The sequence below is a fragment of the Ursus maritimus genome, unplaced genomic scaffold (genome assembly GCF_017311325.1).
Source record: "Ursus maritimus isolate PB19 unplaced genomic scaffold, ASM1731132v1 scaffold_7, whole genome shotgun sequence".
Taxonomy (NCBI): Eukaryota; Metazoa; Chordata; class Mammalia; order Carnivora; family Ursidae; genus Ursus; species Ursus maritimus.
Window position 1 is genome coordinate 19,749,053 of NW_024426885.1, and position 22,160 is coordinate 19,771,212.

Here is a 22,160-nt window from a genome sequence, read left to right on the forward strand (position 1 = left end):
TCTGAAACTGCATCTAGGTAAAGGCAAAGCTGTAACAACATGGAGAGCTAGCGGAACAAGATTTGACGGCTGGAGTGAAGCAATAAACGGGGTGGGTGTGGGGAAGAGTCTGTTTCTTTCAATTAGAAAATCTGATTAAAGACAAGAGTTTTAAGGCTTCTTTCAAGCCAAGGTAAAAACGGGAACTTCATGGGTCACAGTAAAACTATCTTCTTTCTTTTGGCTTTGCATAATGACGTACATGGGACACGTGGGATCTTAAATAGCACCGCTGCGTGGCGAACGGTAGCTCCGTGTCTTGCAGACACTCGACCTACTGCAGATCATACCGAGCGGGTTTGAAATGGCGAACACACAGTTCACTTACGATGATGCACTTTCTGACGGTTTCCAGAAACTCTTGGCATCACAAAAGTAGGGAAAAATGCACACTGTATTTTGTAAACTTTTTACATAGGTACTAGATAAAAAATGAAGTATAATGTGGTTTATAGGAAAAGTCTCCATCCCACCCCTGTCCCCCACAGGCTAGTTTCCTTTCCCATGGTCAACCCTCTGTGACTGATTTCTGGTTTAATTTCCCAGAGATATTTTATATTCACACAAATAGTATATATTGTTTGCTCCCTTTATTACACAAACGGGAGCATGCGAAAGGCGTGGTTCTGTACTGTGCCTTTTACTATTCAATATTGATATAGGATTTAAAGATAACATTTCCCTTAATTATTCTAATTTTTGATTTTCTGAGCTTTTGATATTTTATTAGTCAAACTTCAGAAATGTAAAAAAGTCAAGAAAATAAAAAGCACTTGTAATCCCACCATCAAGAAGTCACTGGTGTTCCATGCATGCTGTTTGCGTGTACTCTTTCCTGTCTTTCCCTTAGGAATAGGACATGGGTAATATGTGTAATTTTTGTAAACCGTGGGAAGAATTTCACATTTTGGGGCTTTCCTCCCATTTACTTTTACATACTCCCATTCCCTCTCCCTTATCGCTACCATTCTACTCTAAGTATATTCAGGTTTTTCTTAAGAGGCAGATTTATTTTCTCGATAATGCTCTGCCCAGTGCAGGACTGGGGTGAACCTGCCTTCTCTGGGTCTTCTCCAGGCTGCCGTGAGAACAGCGCAGACTAGCCTCTGTCACCGGAGCATCTGTGAGATGAGCAGCTGAGCTCGTGAAGCACCCCTGAAGCGCGGTCATAAAGGGCGTTCTCAGACCGCCAATGTGAGACTGTTGGGGCCACAAAGCCCGAGATGGCCAACTCCTTATGTGATGGCACTCAGCTCCCAAGGAGCACAGAGAGCTAGGAAAGGTCAACCTTGCCAGCCAGAGCTCCAAACTTGGTTGTTCCCCTGAACACGACTTAGAATTACAGTGATTGGCCGAGTCCTATGGGATTCTCCATGAAGCTGCCCTCGGTCCAGGAATCCCCACCGATCTCGAAGGAAGTTGCTGCTCCTTGCCTGGGAGCAACTGACATAGTAATTTCCTCATCAAGCACTTTCCAGGGCACAAACCACATCTTCCAGGGAGATTTCTTACTGGAAAAGGGCAAGTTATACAGGGTTATCTACTCATTCCTTCTCATCTTCTGAACTTCTTTTTCAAAGACGAGACATCTGGTCACAGTTGTACAAAGAATTCTGGAAAGAACAGGAATGACCACCTTTTTTTTTTTTTTTTTAAAGATTTTATTTATTTGAGAGAGAGAGCACAAGCAGGGGAAGCTGCAGAGGGAGAAGGGGAAGCAGGCTCCCCGCTGAGTAGGGAGCCCAACGTGGGGCTCGATCCTAGGACCCTGGGATCATGACCTGAGCCGAAGGCAGAAGCTTAACCGACTGAGCCACCCAGGCGTCCCATGAATGACAACATTCAAATGGGTAACAGTGGAAGGGGTAAACCAGATGTAGTTTACTCCTTTATCTTTTCCCTAATATGCATTCTCTTCCAGCAGGTAGAGGAGACCAAACAAGTGATAACACTATAACAATACCAACATTAATTCAGGGCTTACAGACACTGGGCTAAGTTTTGTGTATATTATAATCTTAATTTTTATGACCACCCAAAAAGGTTAGTGCAATTATATTATACCCATTTTATAAAAAAGTGAAGCGGTAGGAAACAAAGGTCTCTAAGACCCCAGGGCATAAACTCGTAATTTTAAACTGTAATGCTTTACTGTTGGACAAAGAAAAAAATGCTACAATGTCAGAAGTGGAAATTTTAGGGTATTAGCATAATTGTTCAATAAGATATGTAACATGTCATATGCAAAATGACTTGAGAAAGAAAACGAGAACCCAGTACAATGTAAGTTTACTTAATTGATGTCTGCTGTCTCTAGAGATTCATGTAAATTAAGAAGATAAGATAGCAGTTATCTTTCGGAAATAAAGACAGTAGAAGTATAACCTCTTAAGCCTGATTACGCAGGTTTGGAACCCCAGTTTTGCCACTTACTAATTATGTGACCTTGGGCAACTGCTTTAAACTGTAGTTTCTTATCTGTGAAACAGGGTAATACCATCTACCTCAGGGGTTTGTGGAATTAAATTAATGAATCCATGTATAGCACTTGGTGTTCGGTAAATTCTAGGTATTACATTTAACCCATAGAGTTATGTGCCAATGACGTCTATCAATGACAGCAGCCTTCAGTTAAATAAATAATTGCTTAAGAGCCAATGGACAACACAGAATTGAAAAGCCACACTGGAGATCAGGATGTAGTGGCTAGATCACTGTTCATTTAAAAGCATACCTGTAGTAGGGTTTGCTAAGGCTAGACCAATATGCTCTGTAGATCCCCCAATTTGTCCTTGGATTCCTAACCAAAACCTCACTGTATCCTTGCACAGGAAGCCCCTCCCCACCCTGGATTAGCGAACACCAGCGGGGCTACCCAGGCACTCTGCCCTGGGGTAAAACTCTACCTCACCTAGAAGCCACTTTACCATGGAAGAGACAGGGTGGGGAAGGCTTGTCCAACATTGCGTCAACCTCTAACACTCGATGTTCCTACCAGCTGATAAGCAGGCTGCTTTTGGTGAATAACCTGTCAGGACAGTAAGAAACAGACTTGAGTCTGAATCTCAGATCTACCACTTACTAGGTGCGAATGTAGGATAAGTTACCTGGCTTCTTTCTAAACCTTGGTCCCCCTCAGTGGAGTTAGCCCTGCAGTGCAGGATTGGGGATTAAATGAGATAATGTAATTTAAACATGCAATACAATGCTTACCCAATGCCTAAACTGTAGTAATTATTTGCCTTATAGATCAGACTAGAAACTCCAACTAGGATTTGTATCCCAAGCTACTCCCTGACTTTCACTATTGAAGATATAGGAGAACACCTTTTTTGCTACGTACCTATTATTCACCATGTAATCAACACGAACAGTACTGTCTATCATGAGCAACGAAAATGCAGATTCGACTTTGGTCAAACGTGGTGGAGGACAAACGGGTGAGCAATGTATAGTCTCTGCACTCCGGAGCTCACAAGCTTTTAGGGGAGATGGATACGTGATCAATACTGTTAATTTAAGACAGGCTGAGAGAGGTAGGATTCGGAAGCGCTACTGGAGTTTGGCAAAGGAAGAACATCATGTGAGAAACATTGTCGGTGGGACCAGGTGGTACAGGGTGCCTGGGGAGCTAGGAAAGCCTCCGAGAGGTGCGAGCCCTCTGGCCAGGCGTGTAGGACAGGGAGAGGGGTGTGAAGAGGGTCTGCTTGCCAGGGAGTACTCTGTGGACAACTGCTGGCTCTGAGGACCGGGTGATTCAAGCCAATGCTGATGACAGATCTGGGCTTCTACAAGTAAGGGCCCGGGAAGCCATTCTCTCTCTAGTAGCAGGCCGGAGGAGGCCACGGAGAGGTCATTATTTGGGCAAGTGTGGCAAGACGAATCAGAGAGGCCTTCCGACTCAGTGGCAAAAGGTAATTACCACAACCAGAGGGTTATGGAGGATGTACCTTGTAGAATCAAAGCTGTTTTGCTCGTCTAAACGTACAGCCTCATTTAGTCCAGTCGGGGGAAGAAACACAGACCACTCATTCTCTTCAACCCATCTTCTAGTGACTCTCAGGAGGGAGGCCAGAGTCATCACTGGAGCTCATTATCCTGTGGTGAACTGTACTTTCAGATAGGGCAAATGAGTTCACAAGGAACATCTGGCTGTCTTCACAGCTAGTGTGTCGGTAGCACTCGGCCCCTGCTCACTGATCGTTGCTAGTCCTCCCAGGCAGGTTCCGGTGGGAGACAGTAACAGCCCATTCCTGCTGCCCTGCAGCGCTCTTACATGCCGAGGCTGCTGTCACAGAGGGCTGCTTCCACGGTGAGAGTCAGGTCAGGCCCCTTCCTGGCTCTATAGCACTCCTCTCCCCTCCACGGCTGGAGCCCCTGGACCCCCTCACCTGGCTGTGGCCTCCAGGACTAGTCCTGATGAGGCAACTCCACATTAAGCTACGCCTGTCTGTAGGCCAGTCGTGACCTGTGGCTTGGCTACAGCACTGCCTTGCTTCTGGAATTCTGAGTGGTGTCATGTACTTCAAGTCTGATAACAGGATCCCCATCTGTCATTCTCCTTACGTCTGAGTTCCTGTCCTGAGGAACTATCCCCAGGCCCCTTAGGCCTGAGATCCCGCCTTGATCTTGCCATTACCCCACAGGAAGCAGAGGAAGCGCTGCTCTCGAAGCCTGTGGCTGGGGCTCCTACCCAGGCTAGGAGACTTGCAGTCCCTGCTTTCCTGCTCCGGATACCTGACTGGGACGTACACTTCCCTGATGGAGACCACTTTACCACATTGTGCTTTTGGTTGATTGCCATGTCCTCCAGATTCCATGTTTCACCTGCTGGGCTGGGCTTCCTACTAGCTGCTTCAGCGCAAGCTGTTCTCCCCATGCCTGACTTTGCTCAGTGAGTGGGTAGAATTCCAGAGCTTGCCCCACCCAGTCCGCCCTGTTCCTCTGCAGTTAATTGAGCCATGCTCAGCTTGACTTTAGCAAGGGTATGTGCACGTACTCTTGCTCAATATTAACCTAAAGGTCAAAATGGAGACAGGAGACCACACTTATACAAGATCATTTCACATACATGGTTTTAAGACAGAAAACGATTTAACAGATATTTTAAAAATGAAAAGTCTCAATTACCACAATGTATTTTAAAAGGCTTAACATGATGCAGTGGGAGCCTCTCCCCCCCCCCNCCCCGTGGATTGGTAGCTAATATTTGGAAAACATTTTTGGTTGTCTGAATAGCCCCAGATTACCTTTACTTAAGTCGAAATAATTGAAGTCGACATTTTTAAAATAGAAATCAGGTAGGAAGTAATCTTTAACCTTAACTTGTGAGCCTAGTAAACACCCATCAAGAATATGTCTGTGCCTACCAACAAGTTGGCCGTATCTACCTGCTTCTCCTAAAACTGAGTGGGTCACCTGTTCTGAAGTCTAAGTCTACCAAGCCAGCCACCACTGAAATCCAGCCCCTAGAGCATTACTCAACAGGAAAGGGTGAGTTCTAGAATGCAACAACGACTTCCCCCACAGCTCCTGCTCAGTGAGAATCTTCAGAAGCTGTTGCTTTTGGAAAAACCAATTCGAAAATGCTCTTATGTTAAGGACAGACACTAGACTGGCAAATCATTGAAGAGGGTCGAGCAGCACTACAGCTCTAGGTCTGGGCTGGGACAGTCACTACCAACATTTTTTTTTTTTTAACCCAGAAGAGTACCAGTGGGAAATCCACAAAACTCTACCTCTTAACTCCTGCATTTTATAATCATTTTATAATCATAGACCCTTTACTCACTTCCAACCAATCTGTTAGAATAATACTGCTGTGGGAAATCCAAGTTTTTCTTAAAATTTCCAGTCTAAATATCAACCTGAGAGGATACTGTTTTGTCTAAGAAGTCCAATTAAATAATAGTCCAGACTGGTCTTTCCATAGGGCTCATATATTTACTGGCTCTTTGAGGGGCAGCCTCCTGCAAGTAGACAAACAATGAGGACAAAGTCTTGTCTATAGGACACAAGACCGTAGATAAGATTTTGCCCTATGTATTCTGTCATTTTAAAAGCGCAGCTAAAAAGTTTTGGAATGATTTCTTAGAAACTTAATATTTATCAGTGCACATCCAAATTAGATTAGTAATACTATCCTGGTTCCTCTTTCACCTTTTACCAAATTAGATTAATAAAATCAATGTTATTGATTTTAAGGTATGGAATTTAGCAAGGAACTAGTATTTTGTCTAGTGATGGGAGTTACCTGGGACTGAAAATAAGGGATTTTCTTTTTTTTTTTTTACACTATTGTACGCAAGATCAAAGCTGGCCTCGGAGAATGACAAAACCTAAAGCAGTCTGTGTAGGAATAAAACAAAAGGTAGCTTAATTAGAAACACTCACCATTGCTTCGGTATCAAGACTTACCTAACCAGAAATTATATAGGGCTGTGAAAAAATTATGGACTGGATATATACCCATCTATCTTTCTGCTAGATAAAACATATGACTTTTTTGCTATGGAAGGAATATCAAAAGGTACCAGTTTGTCATTTAAGGTATAAATGACATTTAAAATATTACAGGTCGCAGTAATAAAAGCAGCATCTTGATTAATTTGAGAGAATGCACAAAACTCTCTATAGACTTGACACTTTAGAAAAACAATTACTGATAACATAATATACAGGCTCAATCCTGCAATAGGTTTCTCTTAGCGATTTCTGTAACAACATATTAAACATTAATTTGCCGGGAACTTTAGAAAACCGTGTATTTGTTCCTAGGTTACGACCTGATGAGCTTCCAGGGGAGACCATGGCACAGTAGAAAAGCAGGAGATGCAGACCTGAAGCCCTCCTGGCTTCGCTGCCTCTGAGTTGCCTGGTGTTAGGCAAGCACAGCTTCTCTGAAGGACTGATCCTTCTTAAGTCAGAACAAGAAAATAATGCTGAAGGAATAAATGAAGTAATATGGTATCTTTAAACTTTCCTCAACCATAAATTACATCTAGCAATGCATAATCAGAATAAAGTCCTAAATGGAAGCTCAAAGATATTTTGAAAAGCTCTCACAATTAATTAAACCTAAATTTAGACCCAGGATTGCCCTCTAATGGTCATCTCTTAAAAATGAAATCCCTTTGAAAACTACTGAATTTGCAAGTTATTTTTTTCTAACAAAAGTTCCCCAAAAGGCTTATCCTTGTTCTGATCTCCAGCATGTATGCTAGATTTTTCTCCAAGAAAGATCATCTCCAAGTCTATTTATTTAAATCAAGTTGTAAGTAAATAAAAGTATACTTCCGATATTTAAAACTACTTGTATAGCTAGGGGCACCTAGCTGGCTCAGTGGGTAGAGCATAAGACTCTTGATTTCAGGGTTGGGAGTTCAAGCACCACACTGGGCCTCGGGCTTACTTAGAAAATAAAATTTAAAAAATAAAATGTCAAGGTTTAATTAAAAAAAGTAAAACTACTTCTCTAATTGAACAGTCTTTTCAGGTTTTTAAAATAACACTTTCCTTGGAATATCTCTTCTTGTCCCCAACACTGAAAATCAAAAAGGAAAAACAAGGAAAAGATAAAGGGCTTTTACCAAAATCTTTTCTGTATCTTAAGCAAAGGTATAGAGATACCTTGTCTTCCAGGTGTCATGGTGAAGATTCAAGGCCTGCTCCTTATATGAAAGGACAGTATCACCACAAGTCACTCCTACTTCGTAGGTATCCATCAACTTCTTCATTCTTGGGGTGACTTGTTGAGAAAAAGAAAAGTCTTCCAAATCAAAAGTTAATGTTTTATCCTAAATCTATATCCCATCTTATATCAAAACGTGAATCCAGCATGGTTGGACTTATAATCCAAACTAAGGAAACTGCCTTAAAAAAACCTCACAAGAACGTACACTGGAACCACACTGGGCCTGGCACACAGGTGTCACTAGTACTTTTAGACATCTGAATTTTGATGGGTGAAATGCTAGTACCCCCTTTTCATTTTCTGTAAGCCTTAGTCTCATTATCTACAAAATGGGGATAATATCTATTTTGTTGGGATGTTGGGAAGACCAAATGAGGTAATACATGAAAAGCACTTAGCATAATTTTTGATAACAGAAGGCATTAAAAAACAAGAGATATTATCGATTAATCTCTCCAGTCAAAACATGCCAATTTTTGAAGAAGGCATTATGTTGCCACTCACAGGCACAAGGAGTCATTTTCTACCATGGTTTCTTCCTGAGACCTCACTTCAAATATTGTTTCAATGTGTTCTCCACCACAGGCATTAGAGTCCTTGCTGGTGGTGTCTGTCTTCGTGAAATGGGACAACAAAGTTGAGAAAAGTCTAGTGAAGAGACTGATAAGCAACAAAGGAAATGTCTTCTAAGTTCTGGGTATATCACAACAAACATGGTGCCTACCAACTAACAGGGAAGTTAAGTGCACATAGAGGATTGTTAGGTCTCTTACACCCTCTAGTGGCCAAAAAGAAGATTATGCTTTTAAAAATCTTCGTTTGGTCAAGATGGCAATTTGGACGTGTATATATGGATCACCCTTGAGTTTAAAAAATAACCAGCTTGCCTTTATGTGTTTTTTGCCTATGTCAAAAAAAAAAAAAAAAAAACCTAAAGCTAATGTTAAGAGAAACCAATGCTGTCACAACTGGATCCATTCGGTTCTCTTCATTCCCTGAATGAAAATACTGAACACTAGAGGAAATGGCCCAGGCAGCACACCTTTCATGCCATATTGACTCTCAAACGTAACTAAAGTTAATGGTCTTTGTTGCTTTATGGAAGGGAATCTTGAAATGAGTATCTTTCTAAAGCAGCAATTTTTCACCACAGGGTTATTTACAAGTCAAGGTAATAATTAAATATGCCCAAGACTATGAATCTATTCTTCTCTGCCCAAACCCTTCATTTTTATAATGGGTAATTATAGTAAAAACTTCAATTAACCAGAACCCTCAATTAACATGATTTCCCCTCCTGCACTCTATTTTTAGGACAAAGTGGAAAAAAAATCACAAGAAGTCATTCCTACGAAGGATTGAGTTTGAAAATCTTATAGGATAAATTATGCTAAGGAGAAAAAAACCAGAATAAAATCACATTCACACCATGATAAGCAATATATATGTGATGTATCTATAAATCATCAAGATTCGGAAGGGAACAGATTTATTTTGAATGTTAATGTGCTGGAATCGTAACCTATTTCCTATTCTTTTTATTGTCACGCTGTCACATGAAGACATACAAGGGTAAGTATATACTAAACTCAGCACATATTCTGCAACATTTTCTATTCTACATCCATAGATCTGAACAGTAGAACTGAGACTGAGAATCAGAATTCTAAATCCTTCCAAGATCTTGAGATCCTGAAGATATAGTTAATGTCACCATACACTATCAAGACAGAAAATAGGTCACTTGGGAACATTTCTTCTAATATGAGCTTAAACAAGAAGGGTTTTTATATAGTGAGTTTTCAACTAATTTGAAAATAAATTTACCAGGACATCAGTTATTCAGAACCAACAGTCCTACTCAAAATCTCACTGCAGTAAAAACGAAACACAACACAACACAACAAACAAACAAACAAAAAAACATTCCACAAGGTAATTCAGGCTAAGCAACCACCCCTGAATTCAAAGTTCATGATATCAAATCCATCTATTTAAAATACTGTTTATTTGTGATTTAACATTAATTAGCATTACATCTAAGAGCAATATCAGATAACATTTATACATTTTCCACAGGACACAGAGGCTCATTGGCTCATTCTTTATGCCAAAGCAAGTAAATAGAGGCATTAGCAAAAGGTGCAAATAGTTCACTGTTGCGTTTAAAAAATATTTATGCACATTGCATTCATTTAAGATATATATATATTTAAAAAGTTATGGAGAAGCATAGTTCACAGGTTACTGTTTCTACATACGTTGTAATACAACATAAATGATGTAGAACATAAAAAATCCTCAGATACAGAATTAAGCAACTGAAAGTTTCCACTAAGAGATTAAAACACTGATTCCAGTAGTTAGTGAGATCTAGAATGAAATTTCCAGGCTCTGTTTCAACTTTGCATCATCATACACATACAGTCAAACAGAACCAGCCCCAAAACACACTGTAATCAATGTGATTTTTTACATGTCAACTCACCCTCCAGAAACACTTTGGATTATTTTTATCCACTGATCATTTCGGATCATTGATTTTACATTGATTCGTGCATCACTTGGGTGAAGGGGGGAAAAACTATATTAAGTCTAGGTTTAAATTTGTATTTACATTAGAAAGTTAACTGAAACAAGGTAAGAAAATTTTGTAAAAATCAAGAAGTGGTAGGTTTTCTCACTGGGGGATCAGACCCACTGATTTCTTCTAGTGCTTCCTTCTAAAGATAAAGAAATTAAAAAGAACTGACCCTTTTAAAACTCAAATATCAACCAAGAAATACGATGATTTTGGCAAAGCAAAATTTTAGCAATTTGGGACATGTTTCAAATAAACTATGCTTCAAATCCTATCGTGACTATGAGTCTTTATCAAACTAGAATTCTTTGCATGACACCACTTTTGTTCCCTTCATTTTTCACTTTCTCTCTTCCTTTTCATTTGGTTACCGTATGAGAGCTTCTTCATTTGTTAGCAATACTAGGAGAAAAATACATGATAAGGTTCAAATATGAATCTAGTTATACCTTGAAATGCTCTAATCCCCTTTTGATACCAAGTCCCTGGATTCTTGAATTATATTTAAGTATACTTAGTACCAAGCAGCCTCAAATATAGCTCTACTGTTACATGATTGGCTAATATGCTTATGATGCTTTTATATTGAATGGTATACAAACATCTCAACATACAAAAATCGTTTTTGCCAGAGTTAAACTAAATAACCCATGTTATGTATACAAAATCCCCTTTGTTGAAAAATAAGGGGCTTTCTAAACTAATAAAAAAGGAAGTTTTCAAAAATTATAGTCTACTAAAATGATTTTTTTTTTTTTTGGCAAAGAAAGTTACTTCAGGTGAGGAAATTTTATACTATGAATAAAATTCCAAATGAATGTTTTCTTAAACTTTTTTTTTTTAAAAATTATGTGCCAGTGTATACTAATGCTATAGATTCTTAGAAGCTTTTAAAGCATTCTGTTAATGCCCACTGAAACAATGGGAACCCAAAAGGTACAGTCAATAATCGTGGTAAAAAATTATAATCTGATTACCCAGTGAAGCAGGCGTTGAGAAATAAAAATTCTCTTGTTTGTTCACTGGTAATTTGTTTCCAACAGATATTATGAAGAAGGCTTGAAGTAATTCAGTTATCTGTTTGTGGTGAATTATAGTAATACTTTATGAGGGCAGAGCTAACTAAAACTAGCAAGTGTTTAAAAATTTAAAACCTTTTTTGGACATATAAAATGAGAGATGAATTTGAAATTTTTTTCATAATGTTTTTCTTTTAGTAAAATCTCTTTCCAGTTCTTAAAGTCCAGTTTGCTACATACCCCCAATCTTATCTACCACTGCATATTAATGATCAACTTAAATGTGCTATTTAAATGTGCAATGTCACACTGTAATAATAATAATTATAAAAAGACTTTAGTTAGGCTTCAACTTTCTCCTTTTTTTTGTTCTTTTTCAGAAAAGAAGGAGTACGGAATTTCTTCTTTTTCTTGGATGGTGATTTTGAAGGTGAGCCTTCAGGTGACAGGACTTCTTCAATTTTTTCTGGAGACTTAATGGTAATCTCGATGTTCTCTATGGTCGTGCTTGTCGATAACCTACTCACTTGCTTAGCAAGCTCATCTTCAACATCGTGCATATCATCCTTGCCATTCACTACCATGATAGGCACTTCCATGGAGATGAAGCTCTTGGAAAATAGCTCATGGTTTTCTACAAAAGGGGAGGGTTTTTTTTGGGTTATTTTATATAGTTAACACCTTTGCTTTATTTCACAAAACTGAAATGTTTCGGCAATGTACCAAGGCATTACTTTAATTTCAATAAAGATAAATCATTATGTTAATAGACTATGGATCTATTAGCATGAAGCTAATTTTCTCACATGTATAAAGGGGAAGGGGACAAAGTTATTAGACCAGGGGATGAAGGATAGATAAGTCTGGTTTGATGATTTGACAGTTTCACTGTAAAATCAAGTCCGTATAAATGAGGAAGACAACATGTGTTTTTCTTTAATTTTGGGGTCATTTGGCAATCAAAACTGAAAAAGATTTCATGCTTCTGATTGGAAGATGTAGGACAAACCACTTTAATTTCACAAATTCTTAAGAACTACCAGTTGCCAAAATCCAGATTAAGGTAAATCAATATAAACTCTGAACAAAAGTAGCACACCATTTAATAAAAAAAAAATATATATATATATTTACATATATATATATATATATAAAATTACTGGGAGCTTTAAGTAAAATCCATGGCAAGCTTATTGCAATCAGGTGTTTGCTTTCTTCACATGAAAACAAATGACAGAAGACAGACTCTTAAGACTAACGCAGTGAATGCTATGGGAAGTTACAGTGAATACCTTCTAATTTTTCAGGGATATTTTGCGGTGACTGAGTTTGAGACTGAATTTGTGAAACAGATGAAGCGTCATCTGAGAGGAATTCCTGCTCAGCATCTGCTGGATGAGAGTTTGGTTAAAAGCCATGCAAACCAAAGAAGCCTAAGACCTCAGGGAGGTTAGCGCATACATCCAACCCCTGCGGACATAGGATAAACTCCTCAGCAATGAGCTGAGCGTGCTAACAGCTATCCCATATAGCAAGAATTATGCATTAAGAGGAGGTTAATGTGTTAACATTTCTGGCTGCTAATAATAAGTTTACATACATGCTTAGTAAGGAAGCATGGCTACGCACAGCGCAGGCAAATAATATGTATGCATTTAGCTTTTGCTAGGGCGTTAGAAAACCAAAATATATTGAGCAGCCAGGTGAAAAGAATGATGAAGTCTCACCAATGATGCTACATTCATGAGGCAGAAAGCCTCACTGAATTTTTGAACAATATCCAATTAGTGATTCCTGTCAGAGCAATATTAGTGAGCTAATTCAGAAGGCCATAATGAACGTGGAAGAAACTACTTATTTAAAAAAAAATAAGTGAGCTAATTCAGAAGGCCATAATGAACGTGGAAGAAACTACTTATTTAAAAAAAAAATATATATATATATATATATAAAAGGTGACGATTCTAGAGTGCAGTATTTATTACCTGGCATCTTTAGGCTTTCAAAAAATCAGAGATTAAAGAGGGACATTTTACAAAATAGAAAAACAGAAACTTTCCAATCTTAGGTTAGAATAAATAAATTCAGTAATACCACTTAGAATATTTGGTATAATCACATTAATGAGTCAGGATGACTCCCTCTTGTGACAAAGGCACCAACTAACACACTGATAAAAATCGTTCCCTTGCTGATCCAGTTGTCAATTCTTTCCACACGATACCTAACGTGGACAAAAATTCTTTATCTATTGGTTCTGTTCTGCTTTGGGCAAAATTTCAACTGTATGTTGTAGATGCTCTAAAGCAGATGCTTTTACCCTTTTTTGGGGTCACAGACTTCTGTCCCTTACCCTGAGTGCCCCATTTCCCCAAATGTATATTGTGCAAAATTAAGCACATATTTTTCAGATGGCTCATGGACTGCCTGGAGCTTATCCAAAGACCCAAGATTGAGAACCCCTGCTATAAAGAATTTATTTTTGAGAAGAAAGGGGCTAGTATTTAATTAGCTGGGGTTTCATGAACAACTTTTAAATATAATCCTTACTTAGGGTTCTGAAGTCAGAAAAACTCAACCTCATGAGAGTGCCTACGTGCTTAAAGAAAGCCACATCAAAACTTTGGCAGTTTGCCAAAGATATTGGCACCTTGTGACACCCCAAAACAAGAGATTTTACGAAATATTATAGACACATAATACATGCTGTAATGTTTAAATCTATTACTATATCTGTATTTATTTTAGCTGATAATTCTTTTCTTATCTGTGGATTTCACTTTACTATGGAAGACTTTTTGCTAGCCATCAGATTGCTTTCCGAGGAAAACTGTTTCCTCTACATGTTAACATGCATGGACTACGGTGGCTCTTTGCATTTTAGCTCCACCCACACTCAGTAAGGTCTGGGAGAGATAACAGAACAATCGATTGCAGAAGGAACATTAGAAAAAACACCAACGAAACACTGACTGCCTTCTGCCATTCAACTCAAGGTGTTCTGCTCTTAGTAAAATGGTTATCAGGCTTAATCTGAAAATGAACCAACCTTCCAGGCCTTGCTGTTTACGTTCGACTGTCTTCTTATACTCTTCAAGCTCTCCCTCTGTGAGATGACTGAAGGGGTTGGGAGGGGCGGGCGGGGCCTGATCGTCATCTTCAAATTGCATGGTCTTGCAGAGAAAAACATGGACAGGTCAGAGGTTATTCTTCAGAACTGGGTTGGGGGGAACAAAACACAGCTGAGGGCTCCCAGAATGATGGTGGGAGAACGGTAGGAGACTGAAGAATTCTCCAGATAAATGGCCTCAGATAAAAGAACTACAGATACTAACATTTGGGGATTCCCCCGAGAAACAACCAATGACCCTACAGCGAAGCTCACCAGTTCTGAAGCCCTGCACGCACCCAGAGCATCTGACCGGCTTTCTGAGGCCCATTCTTAAATATCAACAGACTACCGTGTATTACTAGACACCCGAGGAACGCTTCCAACACGGAAGGGAGAAACCAGGGAAGAAAAAAAAGAGAACTCAGAAGAAACCGGGAAAATAAAGGTAGCTGAAGAAAATTTAAAATTGATTCCCTTAGAGCAATAAGAGAAAATGCTGTATCCATGAAAGAGTAGGATGGTATCTAAAAAAGAAACATTCAGGGAATAAGAAGTCTTAAAAATTTTTAAAAATATATCAAAACAGAAAATTAAACAGAAGGATAAGAAATAAAGCCAAGCCAATCTCCCAGAAAGCAGGAAAAAAAGACAAAGGTATGGAAAATGGGAAAGAGAAAAATCAGAGGCTCACAGAGGTTCAACTAACGGCAAATCTTGATAGAAAAAGAGATTGGAGGGAAAAAAACTACTGAAGAAATACATTTTAAAAATTCCCAGAACTGAAGGATAGGACTTTGCAGATTGAAAAGGGTTAATGAATGCCAAGAACAAAGACTAAAAGAAATCTACTACAGAGCACATCATCGTAAAACTTCAGAACAGCAGGGATGTTGAAGAGGTCTAAAAGAATAAAAAAAGGGCCCTACACAAAGTCCCACGAATCATGGTGCTCCTCTCCTACTCCTCAACAGTAACATGCAGTTAGGTGACAACAGAGTGATGTTTTCCATATTTTTAAGGTAAATTATTCTGAACTAGAATTCTATGTCTATGAACATGTGAGGGTAGGACACAGGATTTCAAGCTGTTACCTCCCGTGTATCCCTTCTCAGAAAGGGAGTAAGAGGACATGCTCAATGATAAAGGAATAAATCCAGAAACTGGAAAACACGATGTAGGGAACGGGACACTACACAGTCAAGAATCAGAGGAATCCTCAGGATGAGACTGTGCAGCTGGCCTGAAGAGCACCCAGTCCACATCTGGACGGCAATGACAGTAATGAGAGATCACCTGTTACCTGTGACCCTTTGGAAAACAGTAAGAAGGGCTTTAAAATTCCTCTGAAAAGTTTGGGAAGAACTAAGCCAATGTACCTAAAATACTAAGCCAATGAGAAAAGGAGGCACTTATTAACTCCAGGGGTCAGAGAGTCGTGTAAGAAACGATCTGTAATCATGGGATACTACATGGCTCAGCAGTAAACACTGAACAATGTAAACACTGAAAGCTGATTTAACAAGAAATCTGTAATATAATCTTCCCCCCACATTTTCTCATCTCTGAAATCAGGAATCATCTAATGATGGATGGCTTCCTACAATTATAATTGTGAGGGTTTTTTCTCTTTTAGTGATATACAAAACAACGGTACTTCTTACAGTTGACGACACAGATTCGATGAACTCAACTGAGATCTAAAATTAATAGGCCAAGAAAAAGCAGAACAAAGAAGCTCTTTAGAAACGTGGAGGTAAATGCGAGAAGAAAGTCCTTACCGCTGGAAACTGGGAGTTGAAGGTGGTATTTTAAGTCTTGCAATTATTTGACCTTTTAACTTGTGCTTATATTAACTTTAGTAAAAATAAATATTCATATATAAAAAGCAAAGAAATTCATGTGGTAGATCAAAACCAAAGATTGTACTGCTTCTTGGACTTACAGAAGGAGGTTTATCCACAACGATTCCAGCAAGCAATTGAGATTGCGGTCCTGCTGTTTTCAAGTCATATCGGTTTTGTTCTCGAATCTGAATTGAAATACAATAACAAGTTCTTGGGGGCAACTATACAGATGACCTTTACTCTCTCTTTTCCCACAGGCTTGCTATTTGGCCACCCAGAGCCTATGTCGCTCCTGTCTCCACAAAGCCCTCTCTGACCATCCCAACAACTCACATTCGTCTCCTCCACTCTTCTCAATGTGTGATTTCCTATTGTCTTACGTGGTTAGAGCATTACATTTCCACTAATGCCAGGGATCACTTTCACTAATACAGCAGCAATACGTCAAATATTTCTTCCCTGTGTAGTCTGCTCACCAGTGACTAACACAGAGCTGGAGGTATTCAATACAAGCTAAAATTATACTGAGTTTCAAATTCTTCTTTATTCAAACCCCGAAGCTTGGTATTAATCAGATTTTATTACTAGTGATTTGAACATAAAACGGTATAAAAAATGCCTCCCCTGGCCACAGAAGACCACATCTTACCTTATTTCTCTTTTCTAGTACCTCATTCGGGTTTGTGTTTAAAGGAACAAACTGATTTGGATCTTCAATTTTGATAGGTGTCCCACTACTAACTTTAGAAGAGTCCTCTGCTTTCATCCACTAAAAAATAAAAAATTTTATAGAACGAAGCTTTGTGTTAAGGAAAAAAGGGTAGGTTCTTGGTAACTTTATTGACTCAAGGAGAGGGAGCATATACTGCCAATATTTTAAAGAATTTTACTAAGCAGCATTTAGTGGTCAATTACTGTATATCTCACACTAGTCAGAAAAAGGCTCATGATCAGCACTACTTAAAAAAATGTGATTACTCTTTACATGAATACTCATTTATAGGAGTACTTAAATTTTCCTTTTGGCATTTTCAAACATGATGCTCAAAACATTCCAAGCACAGATACAGAGCTTGATCTTGTATTAACTCACATTCAGAGATGGCACCTGCATTGAAGTTTCTTCAACTGATGACGGCTAAGTCACCAAAGCACTCAAGGAATCCCTTAAGACTTAGTTTTCCAGACTTCATTTTTTATTTTTGGCTGCCAGAAAGGGCCAACCCTCTGACCAGCATGTTACAAAGAGGGTAATCTGGTAGTGATCCATAATATAACAGAACGACAGGGGTGGAAGAGCCTTACAGAATTCTTCTTCACCCTGTATTGTATCCCTAAAAAGCTAATATTCATCAAGATTAATAACGGTTGCCCATCAGTCTCTGTCAATAAAATTAATTCTGGCAAACTAAGGAGTTTAATTACGTTCTTTTTCTAGGAGATAAGATATCTTTTTTAAAAATTTTATTTATTTATTTGATAGAAAGTGAGCAAGAAAGAGAGAGAGCGAGCACGAGCAGGGTCAGAGGGAGAAGCAGACTCCCTGATGAGCAGGGAGCCCGATGCGGGGCTCAATCCCAGAACCCTGGGATCATGACCTGAGCTGAAGGCAGACGCTTAACCGACTGAGCCACCCAGGCGCCCAGGAGATAAGAAATCTTATAGACTAGGGAGAAACACTTTGATGCCTAGGCACTTCCATATTGAATGCCACTGATTTATATGACGGGATGAACAATTTTGAGTATTTAGAGGATATTTGGTGATAAGCACTCTAAAACTAAACCAATCTGAAGCAAAATGTTGAAAAAGATAAGACAACCCATTTCTCTCTCTACAAGATCTTGCCTAAGGATAACTATGTGCAGTAATTCATGAAACTTTGGCACCATTATGCTTCCATAACTTTTATAGCTCTGATTCACTGGCATAATATAAAACTGCAAAGCAGTATCAAATAGTGGATTAAGAAGAGGGCTCCAGAGTCATTTTTGTATGCATTCAAATCCTGACTTTCCTACTCACAAATGATTAGTTAAACCCTCTGTGCCTCAGTTTTCACATCTATAAAATGGGGGAGAAAAACAGCATCCTCTTCATATTAAGAGAATTAAATGAGAATTGACTTATGGCCCATAAAACAAGTATCTTATACAAAGTTATACCCGATAAATGACACGTTATTATTATTATATTCTGCTTTCCCAGTATTTTTAACATAGAACATTCAATTCATGAGTAACTAGGCAAAATATTTAGTAAAGGCAAACCACATAAATAGTGACATACTGTGATTTTGGTCCTGGGACTGGTTTCACCATTCCGAGACTCCTCAGGCACATTCACTTTCATGTAAGTGTTTGGGGAGTTCAGCCATCTTGTTTTTTCACGCTGCTGTCTCTGTGCCATGTACTTGAGAGGAGAGAGTGGCACTGTGTCATCCTCAAAGGAAAAAGCAGTCACAGTTGCTGGGATTTCCACATCACTCTTGTGCCTGGGCTTCTCTCGAATGAGAGGATGCCTGTAAGCATAGCCTGTTCTATACCCCTAAGGAAGAAAAAAACCAATTTGAAGCAATCAAACACGTACCAAACACAGCATTTGGACTAATTCTTTAAACAAATGATCAAAAAGACTCCTCTGTTGCAAAACAAAGGGGAAAATATCTTTCAAACCCCACATAACCTCCACATAACACTAGAGTTGATATTAAGCAAATTTCAAGATCTGGTTAAAACAGATTCTAGCTGACAATGCAATTTCTACTCACACAACTGTTCCTGACAAAGGTAATTTCAAAACTGCTGACCAGAAACATTTTCCTAGCTATTTTCTAGTTTTCTGGAAGCCAAATCTCAGTGTTCATTTACGTCTTTGTTCCTGGGTATGAAGGCAATCTATCTTCTGACCCTTAGCGGAAGAGGGTAAAATCTCAAGATGACATTTGCATGTTTCACCGTTTGATTCTTAAAAATGTGGCAAAATTACACTGGAATGTCTCCCTAGGGTCAAACTCAGCTCCCAGAGGCGTAAGGAGGGTCCCAGAGAGTCCAAAGGGAGATGGAGGCATTTGCTCTTGAATCTGAAGACACAGAATCCAAATTTATGTACAATTTTTCACCTACCAAATTATCCAGAGTCCTCATCAGCCCTTCAAACTCAATCTCGCCAACCTTCCATTTTTGATGGGAACCCATATTCACTCCTCCTCCTCCAGAAGCTGCTACAGTATAGGTGAAAGCTTTATACTTCTGAGGATCCAGCACAAGCAGATTGTCCACTCCACCTGCCCCTGCTAATGCCTGCACCTGTAATCAATGGCAAAACAGAGAGGCACAAGACTGTAAAGATTATAATGAGTATTTTACCTTTAAAAAGGTATAATTTTAATTCAGCAAATACCTATAACACTTGTTCAGGCTACTAAACAACAAAAATAAGGCAATATACTTGTGAAAATTGGCAGCTGAAGTATCTTTTCCATCTATCTGAAAAAGATACTTTCCAGGATTCTGACCCTCCCTGATGGAAAACACATTTAGAGCCATTCCTTTTAACATATTTCAAGAAACTGAATTCTCTTGCCAAATTTTAAAGTTATCTTGCAGTTTTCCCATGGTCATCCTTTTTTTTTTTTTTTTTTTTTGCTGAAGTTATAATTTTAAAGGAATATAGACACTGTACTGTGAATTTAAGGATATTTAGGCAGAAGAAGTCAGCTCATTATCTTAAGCTTTTTATAGCTCATTTGAGAAGAGGAGGAGGTACTGCTAAAGCAAAAAAGAAAAAAAAAGTTAAGACATTAAAACTGACAGAAAAGTTTCTTCCCCTTTTTTGTGGCCCTTCCAATAAATTAAGATTATTACCATTTGCTTCAAAAGAATCTTCTTGAAGATGGAAATTAGGTCTGTAAAAAATACATTGAGCTTCTCTGAGGAAAAAAGTGGCTAATAACTATCCAACCCATTATAATAAATCTGAGGCTGTGCAGTTGTTAGAAACTGCACGAGCTCATAAGGCTTCTGGCCCTGCTCTTACACTGTTCATAAAAGTGGCTACAGTACATCTGATCTTCGAGGATTGACAATTGCCTCTGCTTCTCAATTAGCACCACACCACTTCAGGGTAAAAACAGATATGTACAATTACACTCTCTTAAAAAGCAGGATTATGGGGAAAATGATGTTTATGAGGCACTCAGATTTGTGTGTGTGCATCTATATGTGACATTTTCCCCCTCCTATTTTCCAGTCAAGAGATAACGGAGCTGACCCTTTTTATTCACGTAAAACAGAACTTCTCTTAAAAGACAAAACAAAAAGACAACAGGACTTTGAAAATACGTAAACACAAAACCCATCTCAACAAGCAAATTACAAAGCAATAATGAAAAAAAAAATGTGTGTGTGGGGGAGGATAATTTTTCCTACCTGAATCTCACAGGCTATCTGCACATTAAATATATAATGAAAAGCCTCCTCAACTGTTTCTCCAAGGGCTACCACACCATGATTTCTGAGTACCAGCACCTAAAATAGAATCCCAAAGCAATCACTTTAAATAACTGGCATAGCTCGCACTGTTTTCAGCAACAGCAACAAAAATAGCTCCTTTGATAGAAACTCTACTGACATACCTTACAACTTGGCCCCAGAACTTTCTGCAGTTGAATTCTCTCCTCCTGTTCGTCAAGTGACCCTTGATAGTCATAATAGGCGATATCTCCCAGGATGAGGGACTCTTGAGAAATTGGAAGGATTCCGCACTTCATGGAGGATACCTATTTGATTGGGCCCATGTCAAGAGGACACATTTAGTTACTAATTACACTCTCCTAGGAACCTGATTCTTTAGTCAGCTCAGGAAGCACTGGCCTATTCACTGTGTTCACCATTCCAGACCATCTCCCACTTCAGTTCTTCACTTCTTCCAGGCAAAAAAAAAAAAAAAAAAAAGATTTCAGGGATACAAGTCAATTTAAATGTTGTGCCAAATATTACGAAAGAAACTTTGCTCCAAAGAACTCAGTACTCAATTATTAGCTGATTAGTTAAAAACGCCAAAGCTATCTCTCCACTTGTTTCCTACAATGTCAGCATTTGGTCCAAAGGAACTTTTGCTTTCCGGCTACTCAGAGGGTTAATATTTTGAATACGATTCTGAATGATGGGGTGTGAAAGCGTGCAAGTAGTAAAGCATCACGTAAGAAGAACCATGAAAATAGTATGCTTCCCGGAGCCATTGCTGGCTTTAGCCTTCAGTGACTTACAGCTGCTGTTGCAAGAGTATGGATGTGTATCACACACTTAACGTCAGGACGTGTAGAATAGATTGCAGCATGGGGACTGAAGCCTGTGTGGTCAATTTTCAAATTAGTACTTCCCTGATCAACCACTTCTCCTATTATATTGACTTTCACCTGGAAAAAATCAGAGAGACATATTTAATTGGTATCAGTGTATCGAAGACATGTATCAAAGTCTGCCTGGGGTCCACCAGCTAAGCCAGCGGCAAACTTGTTTGTCAAGGACCAAACAGTAAATATTTTAGACTTTGTGGGCCTCTGATGCAACTATTCAACTCTGCCACTTTATGTAGAGCCATAAAGGACTGCAAAAAAAATGAGTGTGGTTTTGTTCCCATTAAACTTTATTTACAAAAAACAGGCAGTCTGCAACAAAACTTAGAATTTAGTAAGAAGTAGTTTCTAAAAAGCCAAATAACTTAAAACTCTTCACTGAAGGCTGGACAAGGTCTGGCGTTTACTAAACTGGCTGGAAAATTTCCATTTGTTAACACTACAGCACCCAGAACCAATGTAGTTCCTACCATTCTAGAAGCCAGTGACACGGGCTATGAGCACCATCACGGA

At 38.9% G+C, this 22,160-nt stretch overlaps 1 protein-coding gene across 11 annotated transcripts in view; it reads right to left on the reverse strand.

The window, feature by feature from the left end:
* Positions 1 to 211: 211 nt before the first annotated feature.
* ADD3 (adducin 3) overlaps positions 212 to 22,160 on the reverse strand; it is a 127,376-nt gene continuing 105,427 nt past the window's right edge. For 5 of the 11 annotated variants that reach the window (XM_008684305.2, XM_040624564.1, XM_040624563.1 and 2 more), the window contains 10 exons: positions 21,558 to 21,707; positions 20,925 to 21,068; positions 20,719 to 20,817; positions 19,414 to 19,596; positions 18,578 to 18,835; positions 16,938 to 17,057; positions 16,387 to 16,473; positions 14,382 to 14,505; positions 7,669 to 7,786; positions 5,244 to 6,955 (listed from right to left, as the gene is read on the reverse strand). In XM_008684305.2, coding sequence (XP_008682527.1) covers positions 6,670 to 6,955; positions 7,669 to 7,786; positions 14,382 to 14,505; positions 16,387 to 16,473; positions 16,938 to 17,057; positions 18,578 to 18,835; positions 19,414 to 19,596; positions 20,719 to 20,817; positions 20,925 to 21,068; positions 21,558 to 21,707 — 1,569 coding nt within the window. In that variant the 3' untranslated portion in view covers positions 5,244 to 6,669. Of the gene's footprint in view, positions 1,653 to 5,243; positions 7,583 to 7,668; positions 7,787 to 9,725; positions 11,967 to 12,624; positions 12,724 to 14,381; positions 14,506 to 16,386; positions 16,474 to 16,937; positions 17,058 to 18,577; positions 18,836 to 19,413; positions 19,597 to 20,718; positions 20,818 to 20,924; positions 21,069 to 21,557; positions 21,708 to 22,160 lie in introns of those variants that run through there. The other 6 variants (XM_040624569.1, XM_040624570.1, XM_040624571.1 and 3 more) reach the window with 6 other exon arrangements.